General features: G+C 36.5%; 1 protein-coding gene across 10 annotated transcripts in view; it reads right to left on the bottom strand.

Moving 5' to 3' along the window:
* Nucleotides 1-18851, bottom strand: part of ARHGAP10 (Rho GTPase activating protein 10) — a 316861-nt gene that overhangs the window by 105316 nt on the left and 192694 nt on the right. For all 10 annotated transcript variants that reach the window (XR_007402325.1, XM_025438802.2, XM_049094179.1 and 7 more), the window contains 3 exons: nucleotides 16688-16762; nucleotides 9876-9963; nucleotides 1567-1625 (listed from right to left, as the gene is read on the bottom strand). Coding sequence is in view for 9 of the 10 variants with exons in the window: in XM_025438802.2 (XP_025294587.1) it covers nucleotides 1567-1625; nucleotides 9876-9963; nucleotides 16688-16762 (222 nt within the window). In the remaining variant the exon portion in view is untranslated. The remainder of the gene's footprint in view (nucleotides 1-1566; nucleotides 1626-9875; nucleotides 9964-16687; nucleotides 16763-18851) is intronic.

The following is an 18851-nucleotide window of genomic DNA, read 5'->3' as shown; positions in this document are numbered from 1 at the left end:
CCACAACAAACTCTTTAAACTCACTTCCTACCACCACAGACTTCATTAATAAGTTCCTACCTCTTACAAAGACTTTATCTGGTAAAAAACATTGACGTTAGAATTTCAAACACAAGGACTTCCATTGTAAGGCGTGATAATCATAATGACACGAACTTGTGATCACTTAAAACCTCACTCCATAATCACTTTATCTTTCTCCAACTCTCAAATGATTCTAGATTAAAACTGGCATTCTTCTGCTTTTTCCAGTCTCTAAGGCGAACAACATGAAACAACTGTCCTCCAAAGAGAGTTCAATTTCTCTTTCCCTAGTTTGCCAAAAATGCCACAGGGAAGGAATCAAAACAACTAAGCCTTTGCTTGAGTTTTTGCCAAGAAAATTTTCCCCCACTTCCTTGATCACATAAACTCTCAAAAAAAAAAAAAAAATCCTCTTCCACACAAAAACAGGAGTGAGTAGAACCATATTTTTTGCCTTTTCCAAAAGCCTATTTTATAGGTACAGTCTAGTTGGGCCTACACATTGCTTTTCTCTGTAACACACTGGCTGCAGCAAAGACCTCACAAGAAGATAACATTTAAAGCAATGTTCGGGCAGCAGTACCATAGGACCCAAAGGGATTGCTCTAAATTTTTCAGGAGATTAAACTATGGAATACATCCAAGGGGGAAGAATTAAAAAAAAAAAAAAAAAGGAAATGAAAATACAATTATAGCTACTGTCAGTGCACCTGTGAAAACCAATCCCTCAGGTTTTAGCCAGTGGAGCTAGGGTTTTGAATTTTAAATAAAGATCCCTATAACCTGGCAAGTTACTTAACATGTCTCAACTTTCATATCCTTAACTATTAAATACCTCACACCCATGTATTTCAGAAGACTGATGATCAAACACCATGTGTCAAACACAGAAACTGAGGTGTATGAATAATAGAGAGAAAACAGACAGCTTCAAATGAGTAGGACTCACGAAAAATTTAATCACAAATTAAAATTCTACCAACTATAGGCCTTTTGTTTTTAAGCCTTTTTTATTTAATATTTTATCACATATAATTCACTATCAGATACTGTGTGGGCTTCTGGCATTATCTCAATATCATCCTTCTGCCTGTAATTTCCAACTAAATATCTATGTGAAGCCATTTCCAACCTGTTAATCTCTCCAAATCTGTGAATCGTCCCAACCTTCGGCAAGTTAAATACTTCTGTGTTCCCAAAGCATCTTGCTCATGCCATTATTATATGTTTTATGGGATAATGGGAGGTGTATGAGCCCCAATACTTTCTGAAAAATGGACTCCAGAGGGCAGAAATCCCTCACAGCTCCATGTACCCAGTAATCTACCAGTGACTAGCAGACAGTAGGCAATAAAAAATGTGAATGAATGAATGAATATATTAATAGTCTCTAAAAGAGGAAAGAAATCAAACATCTTCTAAAGTGACTTCTATCTTTAACACAGATTACAAGAGCATTAAGTTAGATTTTTCAAGAGGAAATTTTAGTGTAAACACACTGTCAATGACCCAACTGTCTCTGTGCCTCTACATAATACTTACTGGCTGGAACAATGAAATCTCCATGTAACTCATAGGTCATAAGAGGTTCTGGAAGACTCCTGTATGAAAAGGACAGTTCAGAATTACCAAACACATCACTGCTCTTTGCGCTCAATTTTTATAAGAGATTATAAATATAATGTGCAATTCTAGGCTGATGTGTAAAACTTTCCCTAGGAAATCTTTTACATATCAAAAAGATCTATAAATCAAATGGATTACTTTACTATCTGTACCAGGCACTACCAAAGCTTAAGCAGCCACAAATCCCTATCAGATCTAATCACATATTTCATAATCTTGGAAAGTACCTTTACAAACATCTGATTTTATATATAAAACTTCCTTCTATACTAACTTATTTAAAGTCAAACATTCTATCTAACCAAACATAAGTATATAGTTTTGAAAATCATCTCTAGTATATTAATTGAAGATGCTACAAAAAAATTAAAAACTTTAAACAAATATCCTCTCTGCTTACATATCTCTACTATAGAAATATGATATCCATTTTTGGTTTATGCCTATGAAACATTAAAAGAGATATGAAATAAAATTGATAATAATGTAAAAAATATCCACATAATTTTAATCTTCTACCAAGCAGATTACACAAATGGTAGTGTATTTTATCCTGTGGTCAACAGAATACTACATTTCAGTCAATCTTTATACGTATCTTAAATTTTAAAAGACCAGATCTCCAATCTCTGTAAAAACACTTAAAGAACACTTAGACAAGTATCAATCTGCACAGTCTTTCTGGAGGGCAATCTGGCAAGATATTAAAAATTGTTAAGAGGTTTATATTGTGTAACCCAGAATTCCTCTTCAAATGCTTAAGAAAAAAAAAATCAAAGACACAAAAAAATTAAGGCATATATAAAAGCCAAGAAGAAATGTGGGGATAAAGGAGTTTATTTCCTATTCATAAAGAGGACAATTAATCAACAAGACATAATAATCCTAAATGTTAATGTATTTAATAATAACAGGAGTTTCAAAATACATGAAGCAAATATTGATGGAACTATAAGAAGAAACAGACAAATCCACAACCATGGCTGGAGATTTAAATACTTCTCTGTTGGAGTAACTGATGGAACAAGTAAACAAAAAAATCAGGATACAGAGGATCTGAATAAAGCTATCAACTAATTTTACCTAATTGATATGTCCCTCACCTAAATGACACTCCATCCAACAGGAATAGAAAACATATTCTTTCCCAGTGCATATGGAACATTTATCAAGATAAGCCATATTTTAGGCCATTGAACAAATCTCAATTTAAAAGGGTTTAATGTATACCAGCTATTTCTCTTATTACAATAAAAACTGAAGGGGGAATCTCTGGGTGGCTCAGCAGTTTAGTGCCTGCCTTCGGCCCAGGGCATGATCCTGGAGTCTTGGGATCAAGTCCCACATCAGGCTCCCTGCATGGAGCCTGCTTCTCCCTCTTCCTGTGTCTCTGCCTCTTTCTCTCCCTTTATTTCTCACGAATAAATAAATAAAATGTTTTAAAAGAAACTGAAGTAAAAATCAATAACAGAAAGATATCTGGAAAACCCCAAAGAAAGAGAAACTAGAAAGTATTTTGAACCAAATGAAAAGGAAAACACAACAGACTTTAAGGGATGTTACTAGTAAAGTAGTATTCAGTGGTAAATTTGTATCATTCAACACCTATATAAAAAGACAGGCCTTAAACCAAAGACTTCACTTTCTATATTGAAGAGTCAGAGAAAAAAAGAATAAATTAAACCCCAAATAAGCAAGGGAACAGAAATAAAATCAACAAGATTCAAATTCAACAAGATAAATAAACAAATAATACATCATGCCCTAGCTGGGTTTATCACAGAAATGTGGTACTGCCTTAATATTAAAACAAAATCAATGTAATTTGCCACACTAGAAAACTAAAATAGAAAAACTGTATAGTCCACTCAATAGACAATTTAGAGGAGAAAAGAGAGCTTTTCCTTTTTCCTACAAGTGGTACTCGAATAATTAGGCATTCATATTCCAAAGCAAACTTGGATCCTAATCTCATATCTTACATAAAAATGAATTCAAAACAGATCACAGATCTAAAAGTATAACCTAAAACCATAAAACTTCTAGAAGAAAATATAAAAGAAAACCTTTGTGACTTTGGGTTAGGCAAAGATTTTTGGTACATCACCAAAAGTACAGTTAAAAAAAAGAAAGAATGATAAACTGGGACTTCATCAAAATTGATGCTATTTAAAAGATACTAGTAAAAGAAGGAAAAGACAAGCCACAGACTGAATAAAACATTTGCAAAACACGTATCTGAGAAAGGATGTATCCAAAATACATTTTAAAATTATCAAAATATAATAAGGAAACAAATAGTTATTTTTTTTAATTGCATGAAAGACACAGACATTTCACCCAAGAAGACACACAGATAGCAAATATGCACATAAAATGTTTAAGATTATCAGTATTTATGGAAGTGAAAATTAAAAGCACGAGATACCACTACACACCTGTCTGAATGGCTAAGATGAAGACAACTGACCATATCAAGAGTTCACAAAAACTCTTGCACATTCCTGGGGAGAATGTAAAAAAATATAACCACTCTGGGGAAAAAAAAAAAACATTTCGTGGGCAGCCCTGGTGGTGCAGCGGTTTAGCGCTGCCTGCAGCCAAGGGCGTGATCCTGGAGACCCGGGATCGAGTCCCACGACAGGCTCTCTGTATGGTGCCTGCTTCTCCCTCTGCCTGTGTCTCTGCTCTGTCTCTATGAATAAATAAATAAAATCTTTAAAAAAAAAAAAACAGTTCATCAGTTTCCCAAAATGTTAAACATATATCCAATATACAATCTCGACAGACATTCCACTCTTAGGGCTTGACTCAAGAGAAATATGAGCTTGTTCACTCAAAGAATTTTTGGTAGCTTTATCTGTAATAGCCAGAAGCTACAAACAACCCAAATATCCATCAAGAGCTGAACAGATATTTTAAAAAATCTGTAGTGTAGAGGCACTTGGGTGACTGACTCAGTTAAGCATCCAACTCTTGATTTGGGCTCAGGTCATGATCTCAGAGTCGTGAGATCAAGCTCTACATCAGGCTCAGTGTTCAGTGGGGAGTCAGCTTGAGATTCTCTCCCTCTTTTCTTGTCCCCCCACCCCCCACTACATGTACTCTCTCTCTCACATAAATAAATCTTTAAAAAAAAAGTCTGTGGTGTATCCATACAATGGAACACTGGTTAGCAACAAGGAGTGAACTACTGTACATGCTACAAAACAAACGAGCCTCTAATTATGCTAAATGAAAGCACCCAGTTTTTTTTTAATTTTAAAAAAAATTTTCCTTCCATTTATATGAAATTATAAGAAACAAAAATCAATGTACAGGGACAGAAAGCAGACCAGTGGTTGCCTAGGAATAAGAGAGTGGGAAGAAAAGGGTAGGAGAGAGGGATTCCCAAGGGGTATGAGGACACTTTGGGGGGTAGTGGTTAGGTTCACTATCTTGATTACAGTAACTGCTTTACAGGTGTGTATGCACAAGTCAATCTTATCACAATGTACACTATAAAAATATGTTGTTTATTACAGGTCCATTTCACTTCAATAAAGCTGTTTAAAAAATAAAACAGATGGAAAAATATATTTACAGGTCATATTCTGTACATACAACTTAGGATACTACAGAACACACACACACAGACACAAAGACAACCGTAGACACATCAACTAAAACTTAAAGCCCTAGTGAAGAAAAGCTGTTCCTTATTTCCTCTCTCCCTCCCCTCCATCTCCTACGCTCTCATTTAAAGAAGAAAAATAAAATCAATTATACCACAGCCTAAATAAAAAGAAGTAAACTTTCGGGGTTTTTTGTTTCAAAATATGGATAAATGGAAAATGGCAAGGAAGGAAAATGAGGACTTAGCACAGAAGGAAAACTAAGCAGTACTGAAAAAAAGGTGGGGGGTAGGCGGGGGTGTGTGTGTGGAAGAGAACAACCTAGAAAAGCCATAGAGAGCATTTCTTTTCTAGTAAAAATGAATTTGCATCGAAATACCTTCTACAAGCTACTTCTACCATTGCCATATGTCGGCTACTCAAAACAGCATAAATAATAAGTATTAAATATTGTTGATGATAGGGAAGCAGTAATAAACATGACAAGTTCCCCACACAAAATGTATTATACTGAGTCACTGTGACTCTTAACTTGCCATCCAACATGTTTCGAGCTACCTCTCTGTGCCACCCCTTGGGATCTGTCTATGAATATAAATCCTAATATTTATCTAAGCTAGCATTTTCCTCCTGAAAAGTTCCATTCCAATTTGCAGGCTTTAAAGTTTCCTCTAGGTAAAATCAGTTTACTAAAAACCTCAAAAATAGCTCATTTGCCCCCTCATGATGGGAAACCATCGTAATGAACACATCGCTGGAAATCAAAATTATGGTCTGAATCGATAGGCAATCAATCAGAGAGTTGGTATCCAGCCCTCTAAAACACTAAAGTAAAGAATCTTTGCCTCAAGTTAGTAGAAAAAAAAGGAAGAGGCCATACATGTATTTGATGCTCATCTTTTCTTTATCTTTCTCTTAATGTTTTAGGGATTTGGCTATTTCCCTTCTTACACCTCCAACCTCCCAACCAGTAAGATGGCTGGATTATTTGCAGTGAGAAGAATTCAGGAGCAACAGCTTTTTGGGTGAGAAAAACTATATTCAACTTTGTGCTATGGTACCCTAAGTGACAAAGCTAGGATTCCAACCCACACAGGCTTCCTCCAATCATGCTCTTGACCATCACACCATATTACTTCTTGTACTGAGAGAAATGCACATGCTCAGGCCATAACCAGATAGCCAAAATAAAAATTCAGTTTTCTCTCATTTGGTGCATCACCAGAAAAAGTATTACTTAAAACCCTAATTACTGAATTTTTGTTGCTAAAAATAACACAGCGGAGAGAACAGCAACCTAACTTTCAAAATCTCCCAAGGCATCTGCCATTTTATGATAATCACTTTATCACATTTAGGCAGACTGTGTATATTGTTAGGAGTGAAGTTATATAATAATAGCATCTCATAATGTTGTTCTGTAGGCAATGTTTGCTTAAAAGCAGAATTCAAAAGATAAAGCAACGTAATGAGAGAAAAAGGCAGAAAAAGCACACAAGACCAGTAGTGATAAGGAACTAGCTTCAAAAAGTATCAAGAACCAAAAAGAAATTTTATGTATGGTAGTCAATAAAAAGATCCTCTAAGTTTATTAAACTATTTACCCCATCAGGAAAAAAAGGACTATGTAGAACAGGGTGGGGAAAAAAACCCGCGACTGTTACAAAAGAATTGGATTTTTGCCTTTAGTTTCCCACCTTGATCAATCCCTTTAATTGTACTAGCCATGAGTTTACCAAACAGTAAAATGGGTTTAAAGCTACCTCCTGGAGTGGCAGCACCCCTTGTTCATCAAGTTAATATATGCAAGTCATTATATTTTTTACATCTCTCTGCCATTCTTTCCTTCATCCACTATTACAGGATTTCCCAATCTCAACACTACTGACATTCCATTCATTTGGGGGCAATGGTAGGTTGCCTCCTGCACTGTAGGATGTTCAGCAGCCCATCACTGGCCTCCACTCATCACATGCCAGTAGCACCTCCTTTCCAGCAACTGTGATAACCAACAATATTTCCAAATGTTGCCAAATATCACCTGGGGGATGCAAAATTTCCCTGTATCTGAGTGACATACAGTTCTAAATGTTAGAGATACTACAGTGAACAAGACATTTAAGATACCTATCTTCAGGAAGCTTAGATTCTAATCCCCAAGTGCGAGCTAAGGAGATTCATTTTGTCCATAATTCACTATTAGTCACTATTAGTGGCAGATAAGGAGATAGACATTAACATATAGCTTTAGCATTAATTTTATCCCCTTATCAACTAGGGACAACAATAATGCACTTCGTAGTTCAATAAAAAATGTAAACAATGGTTAAAATTGTTTGTTTAAATAAAATATTCAATACTTATTAAAATTATCTTGTTTAAATACTCAAAAATAGGTAATACACATCTAAACTCACTGATAAATTTTAATCTCATTAAAAAAGTGGGACAACCAGGGGCACTGGGGTGCTTCAGTTGGTTAGGCTTCTGACTCTGAAGTTCAGCTCAGGTCATGATCTCTGGGTTGAGGTTGAGTCCCATGTGGGGCTCACATTCAGCAAGGAATCTGTTTGAGATTCCCCTTCTCCCTCTGCCCCTCCCCCAACTTGCACACACTCTCTAAAATAAATCTTTAAAAACAAAGAAATGAAAAAGTGAGACTACCAGGTAACACAGGCCTCCTTACATAATACAGAAAGAATATAACACCACAACAATGTATTCTTCAAATAAATCAATTAAAAAAAAAAAAAAACCTAACCTGAATATAATAAAGTCTACAGATTTAACTGCTAGTTTAAAGGAAATATGATGGCTAGAGAAACATGTTAAACGACACCATGACACAATCTGCCACATCTAAAACACAGAAATTTCTATGTAAGAATGACCCAGGTTGGAGCACGTGGGTGGCACAGTTGGTTGAGTGTCCAACTCTTGGTTTTGGCTCTGGTCATGATCTCAGAGTCATGAGATCAAGCCAAAGCCCCTCACTGAGCTCCATGCTCAATGCAGAATCTGCTTAAAAGATTCTTTCTCCCTCTCCCTCTGCCTCCCTCCTCTCTCTCTCTCTCTCTCGCTCTCATAAATAAATAAATCTTTAAAAAATAAAAAATAAATATAAATGACTCAGGTTCATAAACAAACAAATAAAAATGCCGAGGGAAAGGAAAGCTTTGCAGAGGCAGGGTACTGTGCAGATTAAAAGTGTCTTAAAACATATCAATCAAATGAAATGTGTTGACATTATTCAAACCCTGTAGGAATTTAAATAAATATGAAAAACCTTTTGAAAAAAAATCAGTAAAAAATAAAACATAGACTGAGTCCTGGATCATATTAATTTTGTTGGGTATGATAATTATATTCTTTTCATCTTTCTATATTGTCTTTTTTTAAAGTCCTTTTTGTAACATATGCTTAAATATTTATGGGTACAGCAATATGATGTTTTAGAAAATCTTTCAAATATTATCCAAGACAAGTAGCAGGTAGGGGGACTGAAGAAATAAGAAGAGTAGAATGTTGATGACTGTAGAAATAGGATAATGGGGCCAGAGGAGTCAGTATACTAAGCTCTCTGGTTTTACAGACTTGGAATTTTTCAAAGAGATGAACTGCTTAAAATATAAAATATATAATAGCAGTTCATTTTATGTGCTCATTCAAACCCAAATAATATATACCTGAAACACAATCCTATGTGTTGGTTAAAAAGAATCGATCCTGGGAAGCAAATGCCATTTGTCTGCCATACAAAAATCAAAAGTCCTCCAGAGCACCACAGCATAAGAATTACAGTCATGATTTTTTTCCTTTTTTTTTTTCCTTTTTTCACTCTCTATTGTTCTTCATCTAGCCTCAAGCTTTTTATCATTAAACTCCTTTATTTTTTATAAAAAGGGTAATGACCCATAGAGATGCTGATCCCTATTCTAACTCTGGTCCTAAATATCTTCTATAATAAATGCAAAACTTAAGTTTATCTTAAAATATCAAGTAAACTTCTTTTCAAATAGCTTTGTATTTATGTGTTATCATCATAAGCTGCTAGGTTCAATGGTTTAAATTTAAACTAAAACAAAAATCTTCATTTTAGCCCAAAACATAAACAAGATTCAATGAAGTCAACAAATAGCCTTCTTCCTCACTGCTTCATAACACTTAATTCCTAAAACTCACATCAACAATAGACATCTATTTCAAAAACCAAGTCTATTCCTTGCAATTTACCAAACAAATCACATTTAACTACTACTTGCCACACTTTTGAAGACTCAGATCCCTCATAAACGTCCACCTTTTGGGGGCGTCTGGGTAGCTCAGTAATTGAGGGTCTGCCATCGGCTCAGGTCGTGATCCCAGGGTCCTAGGATCGAGTGCCCCATCAGGGTCCCCACAGGGAGCTTGCTTCTCCCCCTGCCTATGTCTCTGCCTCTCTCTGTGTGTCTCTCATGAATAAATAAATATCTTTAAAAAACATAAAATAAGTAAAAAGTCCCCTTTTTCATAAGGTTTAACTCAATGATTGAGATCTCTGGGCAGAGTTGGTGTTCACTTCTTAGATGCCCAAGAGCCCATGCTTCCTTCCTATCACTGAGAGGAGCTTACCTCAAGTACTGTTTCAGGGCACTTGTTATTGTCTTCACTTCCCACTCTATGGAATTCTCCAGGTCCACCTCATTGCATGTTTTTACATCTAGTGAGCAAGCAAGCAAGAAAACAGTGATTAAAACCCAGAACACTCAACGTCCCTCTTGACTGGCTCACAAAGCTTCCATTTTTAAATGGCCAAACCACAAATAATTAATTCTGGGATTTCTTATAAAAACATACACCGTTTCTTCTAGTATAAGCTGTTTTCTATTATTAGACATGCCTAAGCAACTTCAGAAGATCTGTAGTAGAGATCAAAGGAAGAGGATAAGATGGGGCTGGGAGGAGGGAAGCTCTGGACATAATAGAGCATTTCAATATTCACAACTCAGAGCACATACAGCCATGATGACTATAATGCTGATACTTATTACTATTATTAAAGACACTACTCAGGAGCTATGGCCTGGAGCATATGGCATTTGCAGTGCCTACATATTTTGCCATGTCTCAGGTGGCATTACTGTCATCACATTGCATTATGACAAGGGAAATAGTCAACACTGTTAATGGCAAAATGGCAACAAGTCAGTAGGAAGAAAGGACGATAAATGTTTCCACACTTCCAAGATCTCTACTCAACATATTATATTTCTGAAGATTAATGCATTATCAACCAAAATATAATATGGTGATACATAAATTTAAATTCAACTTTCACATCAACATCACAATTTATACACTCATCTAATAAATATTTATTGGAAGCCTCTGTGCAACACTTCTGACATTCTTTCTAAATAAAACTAGTTTTCTTTGTCCTGGAAGTATTACTGATGTGTTTCTTCCAAATGTCCTTTCAGATAGCTAATAAGCTTTACAGAAAAATACATATGGGGTGCCTGGGTGGCTCAGTCAGTTGAGTGCCCAACTCTTGATGTTGGCTCAGGTCATGATCTCAGGGTCATGAGATCAAGCCCCACATCCAGCCCATGTAGGGCTTTGCACTAAGCGGGGAGTCTGCTTGTCCCTCTCTCTCTGCTTCTTCTGCTCATGCTCTCACTCTCTCTTCAATAAATAAATAAACAAAATCTTTTTTAAAAAAAGAAAGAAAAATATGTGTGGTTAAACAAACTGGAGAAGAAGGGAGGTAGCAAATTCTGAGAAGGGAAAAGTGAGTGTTGGTTGAAACCAAAGTAAAGGATGATGGGAAAGGAAAAGTCAAGCACTCTGGGTATGGTGGCACCTTTAATCTTTCTAAGGCAGGGCTACTGTAGCCAACTGTGGCTCAGCACCAGCACCCAGGAGGAGGGCAGCGTGTTATCACAAACCTGGGCTTAGATTTCCACCACCACCCTGAGCAGCTACACCACCCAAAACAAGTCCATCCCAAATCTGTCTGAACTTCAGGTTTTCACCTGTACAATAAAGATCATGTAGAGGCTCTCACAGAACCCTGAAGAGCATCAAAGCAAATCAGGAATGTGTTCAGATTCCCATAAGTTGTTTAAATGAGTAGGTAATTACCACTGCTCAGTCACTAAAAGTATAAGTGTGCAGACGTGGTTCCTACTTAAAGGTAGCAAATGGGTTATGATGAAGGATATTAAACAATCAATAGAAGCCTGCCTGGTTTTCTGTACTCTCATCATCCAAAGGGGGGAAAAAAAAAATTCGGACATCCCTGGAAGAGATCTTATTTCTTCCTCACTCCAGAATGATGTTTCAACTAAGACCCAAGACAACTACTCATTTCAGACTTTTCCCCTCCCTTACACTGTATTTGTCTATACAGGGGAGGAAACATCTTGTTAGTATTTTCTCTTGAAAGGCACTAAAAAGAAAAGCCTGTCAACACACGACCACTGCATGCAGTCAGGCACGCCACTTAAAAAGCTTTGGGCTTGGGCATGAGGAAGGAGAGATGGCAACTCAATGTTATTCTCAAACTTTCTGAAAATAAAGGAAAAACAGGAAGTGATGTTCCACAGCCATAACATCATACATATGAAGTCAATTACTCAAAAGTCTGGAGACTTTTTAAAGCACTTCAACAGTTCTTGATTACAGCAACTGACAGCAACATGCAATAAACTACAACAATGGCAATTGACACTGATTACATTTTGATCAGTTCCTACAATTCAGAACTCATTTGTTACTGAGCTTGTCAGACAAGCCACAGATACATTCAAGAAATCAAATTAAGCACCCTGATTAAAGGTGCAATCCTTTATAACTAGGACTAAATAATTCTGTTCTAAAGGCTTTGCCAACCAATTACTTCAGTAACTGAATATTCTCCCTCTCATTAAATCAATTATTTAAATCTCATTTTAACATACAAGTCAGATAACATTTTCAATCAACTTGCTACTGGCAAATCAGCATTTTAAAATCAGGAGGCTTCTGAAGGAAATCTTTTATTTTCATCTTTCTACCAAATAATCAGTCTATATTTTGAGAATAATATTCGTTCTATGGAAAAAAATAAGCCATCCTTTGAATTCATGAAATAAAAAGTAGCTGTCATATCAGAAGCTAATGACTACATAGCGCCTATGGTACTAATCCTCTATTAAATTTTTCACTGTTTTCAAATAACTCAATCATCCCTAGCAGTTCTTTACAATCAGTGGATGTACTGGGACCAGGTAAATTTGCTAATAACTTATTTGGGATTCAAACTTAAAAACATATCTGAGTTCAATCAGAATATAGGTTCTACTGTAAATGAGGAAGGAATTTTGCTTCCTTTCTGACCAAGGGATAACACCCTTACAGATTAGTTAACACTCTAACAAGCACAGATACAAACAGCTGACTTTTTATTTGGGTTAATGTTTCATAATTATGTAACCAGTGTTCTTTTTTTTGAAACTGGACATTTTCAGCCCCACCTAAACACAAAGTGCTGACACCCTTCTGAATATTGACTAAAAATACTTGCCAGAGAACACTGATTGAATGCATTTTGAGAATATGCTTTATAATCCAAAATCAGAATTTTTTCACCTACATTACTTTTCCCCCCATCTATATTTAAAAAGCTGTCCTGCAAATAAACAAGGTAATTATTTTTTAAAGTTAAACTGCTAACTCAGTTTTATTTCTTGTTTTCTATGTTTCTGTCTAAAAATAAAATCACCCAGCCTGTTTTACAAGTTAAATTTGGAAATAACTACCAAATTCACCAACACACAGAAGCTACTACCACATTTTCTCACAATTCCCCCTCCCTGCTCTGATGTTTTCATTCTTGGTGGGGAGGGAGAAGAAGAATACCGACAAGTCTAACTCATTTTAGTTCTAACCTACCAATAATTGTTGTCATTAATCTGTTACATTCTCACCCCACTTACTAAAAATCCATGACTCACCCAAAGACACCTCATCTGATATTTCTCCCTTCCTTCCCCAAGTGCTCCAAGTCTCTATTTAAACAAATAAACAACTTTTACAAAACTATGTGTCAATGCATGCCCTCTGTTAGAGCAAAAGGGGAAGGAAAGAAAAACACCTGAAAAGAGAACGAAGACAATTGCTCACTTGGGCTTTAAAAAAAAAAAAAAAACTTAAGAAGCTCGGTCCAGGAAAAGCTAGCAGACCTCTACCTTCTGCATCCAGGATGGAAGACAACTAAGAAGACAACTCCCATCACCATGACCTGACCTGGAGGAGTAGGGATGACACGTCTATTTAGAGAACTTTCTTTGGTCAACTGGCATTAGTATTTCTTGTTGGCAGAGGAAAAGGGAGAAGATGGAAGGGGGGAAGAATGGAAAGAAGTATTTTTATTTTAATCTTAAATACGAGGGGTGAAAACACACCAAAAAATGAGATGGGGGAAGAAAAAGACATGCAAGATACTAAGCATGCATCTTTTCTTTAGAAATTATCACATTTACACAGTGTACTCAAATACTTAAGACATTTCAAACGAACAATATACAAATATGTTACATAAAAATGGCAATAATAGAAAAACATCCAAGTAAACAACCCTCAAGAACTAAAGAAATCAAGTAAATGGAAGTTCTGGTCAAAAAATATTAAATGCCTTGGAATTTTCCTTCAGATATTAAATGCTTAGATTATTTCTCATCTCTATAAAGAAAAAAAGCATTACACACAAATTGTACTTTGAAGAATTGAAATTTGAAATAAACATTACCTAAAGAAATGGTAACTTAAAAAAAATAACTGCCTAGTACAATGGGCAAAATCATCAGAACTCACTCCTCTAGAGGGGAGAAAACATGGATTGGTTTAAAAGAGTAAAGCTAGGGCACCTGGGTGGTTCAGTTGGTTAACCATCTGCCCTCAGCTCAGGTCATGATCTCAGGGTCCTGGGATCCAGTCCCACATTGGGCTCTGGGCTCAGTGGGGAGCCTGCTTCTCCCTCTCCCCACTGCTCATGTTCTCTCTCTTGCTATCTCTCTCTCTCAAGTAAATAAATAAAATCCTTAAAAAATAAAAGAACAAAGCTAAAAATCCAGCAGATTCATCCAATTTTTTTTTTCCCTTTAAGATATAGAACTCTAGGGATGCTCAGATGGCTCAGTGGTTGAGCGTCTGCCTTGGGCTCAGGAGTCCTGGGATCAAGTCCCGCATCAGGCTCCTTACAGGGAGCCTGCTTCTCCCTCTACCTATGTCTCTGTGTCTCTCATGAGTAAATAAAGATACAGAACCCTGGAACAACAACATAGGGAAGTGAGAAAAAATGGAAACAAAAATGTCCAGGGGAGAGGGTATATACAAATACACAGAAACTCTAAAATCCTTTTTTTGGAAGAGGTATAAATTGTTTTGAATGCTTCATGAATCAGGATAGATGGAATGAGATATCTTTTTCTTTGATGGAAAGAGGTATATTAAGGGAATTTTAAATTAGGATACAGTGAACAAATCTATTTTGTTAAGAGTCTGAGTAACAAAGTAACAAGAAAGTGGTATTAATCCAAAAAAACCCCAAAGTTTGTGATTAGCAATCTTAAATTCATCCTAGGAATTATTGTGGATTAAGTAAAATCATTTCTACTGTATAGCACCCACCCCCTTAATAAGGAAATAACAAACCAGTATATTTCCCTTTCATCAATTCTTCAACTTCCTGAAGAAATACTTCTTGGGAAAACACAGCATTTCTTTTGGCAACAACTGAAATCAGGTTTTGTCATACTCGTATCCCCAACTTCTCTGCTCGGAGTCTCATGGAAAGTGAAAACCATCTTCTAAGTCATGAATTTTTGAGGGCTTGGGTATTTTAAAACACCTTGCCAGTTCAGATTATCTTGAGACATTTCCCATGAGCAGAGGAAACTACCATTTTAGTTCAGGGATGCAGATCAAGTGGGATTTTATGAGATTAAAAACAACTTTTGAGACAGCTTAACACTTCAGTGTGGCCAGAGACACCCTTTTTTGAACTTCCCTTGAACATGAACAAGAAGATAATAAAAATAATGCTAAGATCCTTATGACCAATTTACTGCCAAAGTGTGCCTTTCAGCCAAAATATCCTCTTTTGATACCAATAGCGTCTTCCAATTCTAATCATTATTACACCATCTTGGAAATGAGAGAAGTGTTTCTAATTTTAAAATTAACTAAAAGCAGATGCTGTAGTCCCATTAAACTCTTCCAGCTGCTACTGAACCACTGGCAACCTGAGTCTATTTAATTTGGAGACCACTAATGGTAAAAAGGAAAATCTGACTGCCAAAATTGCACACCCAAGTTAAACCAGAGAGGCTGAAAATGAAAACATCTCATGAAAGTGAATGTATTCTAAGACAGCTCTCCAACTGATGACGGGCAAATTTTCCTGCGGTTAATCTCTAAAAAAAGGTTACTGCTTATTAAATCCTTAATTCAAATACAGCCAAACAAGCAATCCTACCTGCAACACGTCAGTTGATTTTATTCATCTTGGTTTATGCTTCCTAAAAATGAGTTCTTCCCACCACACTTTAACATGTAGGCAGGTTTAAATGCATTAACAGCATACCTGAGGGCATTGTTAATATTGATTAATTAAAGTGAGATATCAAGTTAATTAATATTTAGCAAGGTCAAAATGACAGATTGGTTTGACATATAGGCCTGCAAGCCTGATGAGTTATCATCACTCCTCAAGAGGCAGCCTGCTTTGGGGTGGGGAGAGAAGTGAGGTGCCTTACAGGTGGCACTAACCTGAGAGCAGTGTGTAATGTAAAAGCGCTTTGTCATTCATGTAATGTCTGGGGTAATGAAATGAATTCACTTTCTGACTTCCTCCAGTCTGCGATGCCAAAGAACACTGTGTTATCAGCACAGATGGAGCATGCATGGTTCTGGAGAAGAGCCTGGTGCAAACTACAAACAAGCCACTGTGAATACCAATGAATCCTGGAGAATCAGATCCTTGCTGTCAAGTGACAGTTTTGGAAGCAACATAAAAATGAGTGAGTCCCAGTGGTCTTGTCCAACCAAATGTACTGTCAAGACTCTGGACAGGCAATTTGGAAGCCATGCAAATCACAGAGGCCTGGCTGCTACTTTCCTGTGAGAAGCAAGCGCAAGAAGACATTCGCCCATGAGCCTGCACATTCTTTTTTGTCTCCCCTCATTTCTTATTAAGTAAAGAGGGAGTGGATAATCTGTGCTAAGGCAAACACTAATCTACTTCTCTGCATCAACTATCTCTGTTAGGAGAAAGCTCATCTAGGCAGTAGATGAACAGAATGGATTTACAAGTAGGCTGTACATTACTATGAAATATTAAGTTGTAAAGTCAATGAACATAAACAAATAATGCACGGAAAATGATTAGAAAAGAGGCATACCCAGCAACATACTCAGAAGTCTCTGGACCTTTGAACTCACCCCCACAACTCTGTACAGTCCTTGATCATTTATACCTATTGGAAGAGACAAAGAGTTAGCAAAATACAAGACTGTCATATTTAAAAGCTGGCAACAAACAATTGCATTCAGAATCTTTGCTAACTCACATTAGCAGCATTCCTGTTGACTTTAAAAATAACGTTCGACAAAAGCAAGTGTTTACCAACTTGTTTTAGCAGCTTGGTATTCATGAGTTATGGTTGGAAAATAATCTATAAAAACAATGTTCCATGTGGACAAAATGTAATGAGTCAATGTTAATGAAATAAGTTCCTTAAGTAGTACTCATGTATACCAATGTATTCTGTAGAGATGCATTATAACTTTTTCATGTTTGTTATGTTTACTTATTCTTGACGCTTTTCTTGAAAAGTTTTAGCCTCTTAAAAAATAACGTGGTGTTAATTAGTACACAGAAAGAAATCATTATTTGGATGATTCTTTAAGACCACAGAAATACATTCAAAACTAAGGCAGAACTGTTTTTGTTTCTGTTTTTAAAAGCTGTTATATGCTCTGTCCAGTGAGGAGCTCTGAAACTTCCAAGGAACATTACTACAAAGTATACATCAAAATGAACCAAATCATAGCATTCCCTCTCTGCAGAGCTGGGGAAACAAAATACCTCTGAGCACAACAGACAAGAAAAAAGGCAAGAAAATATAGTCGAATATAATCCAGCATATTGAATACATGGCAAGTTTGGATTCTGATTTGAATAAACAAACTGCACAAGGGCATTTTTGAGGCAATCAGGAAACTCTGAGTGACATTAAGATTAGGTCAGAAAATGTCTCTATTTTTTTAAGGTACATACTGAAAAGAGTGAAAGGAACCTATCTGAGATTTGCTTTAAGAGCAAAGAAGGGATAGATGGAGCAATTTTAGTAACATCTTCATAATTGTTGAGCCTGAGCAATAAGAATACAAGAGTTCACAATACCACACTCTCTACTCTTTTCATGCTTGAAATCTTCTATAATAAAATGATGACCTTTGAAAAAACATGCTTATCTTTATTTCTCAAAAGAGTTATAGCTTGCTGCCCATGCTTCTTTTCTGCACTACCAATGTTAAAGCTATTAAGAACACAACTGGCTGAAAGGAAGATGATGCCTCTAAACCCCAAAAGTTTCCAAAACAAAACACCACCAAAAAGGCTATGAAATTTGCCCAAGGGGGTTTACGGTCTTTTTGCTCCCTGTGTGGGCGATGAAAAGAATACCAGACAGATTGAGAAGGGCTGGATTCAGGTCCAGGCTCAGTCACTCTTGAGCTCTGAGACCTTGGGCAGGACAGGAGACTTCTCTGAGCCTTGATGAGGTATCTGAGATCAAGGACAGTACCTTGCACCTTGTGTTACAGTGGGAGGACATGGAGATGAAATTAACATATGTACTGTCAATTCTAACACACCGCACACATAAAAGCTCCTGTTTTTCCTTGCAAAAATAAATATTTACTTTCCTCTTCTCTATTTTGCCTTTCATTTGGTTCTCCCTAATCATTTTTTAAGCTTTTCAAATGTCCTATTTGTCTATTAGATGCTAAATTGTGTCCCCCCAAAATCCATAACCCTATCTCAGAATTTGACTGTCTTTAGAAATAAGGTCTTTAAAAGAGGTAACTGAGTTAAAATTAGGTCATCAGTGTAGACCCTAAGCCAATACGACTAATATTCTTATAAAAAGTTGGGACACACACACAGAGAAGATGATGTAGAGGCACAGAGAGAAGACAATCACCCACAAACCAAGGAGAGGGGCCCTCAGAAGAAACGAAACCTGCTGATACATGGACCTCAGATTTCTGACCCCAAGAATTCTGAGAAAACAAATTTCTATTGTTTAATCCACTCAGTCTATGGTATTTTACTATTGCAGTCCAAGCAAACACATACCTTCTCTCTCAATTACCTCCAAAGAGCTCAAAGAACCAGAAGAGCAAAGGCTAGCCCTTCAGTCTACACGCGTCTGTTCTAAAGACCATTCTATGAATGCTAAAGAATCAAAGCAGCAGAGAGGCACCTTCCTGATGGGGAAGCTCACAGACTCCAAGAGAGAGAAAAAAAATTCAGGTCAGCCCTGCCAGGACTTGATAAAA

This window comes from Canis lupus, chromosome 15, assembly GCF_003254725.2.
Source record: "Canis lupus dingo isolate Sandy chromosome 15, ASM325472v2, whole genome shotgun sequence".
NCBI classification, from domain to species: domain Eukaryota; kingdom Metazoa; phylum Chordata; class Mammalia; order Carnivora; family Canidae; genus Canis; species Canis lupus.
The sequence above is the reverse complement of the archived record's forward strand: the minus strand, read 5'-3'. Positions and strand labels throughout refer to the sequence as shown.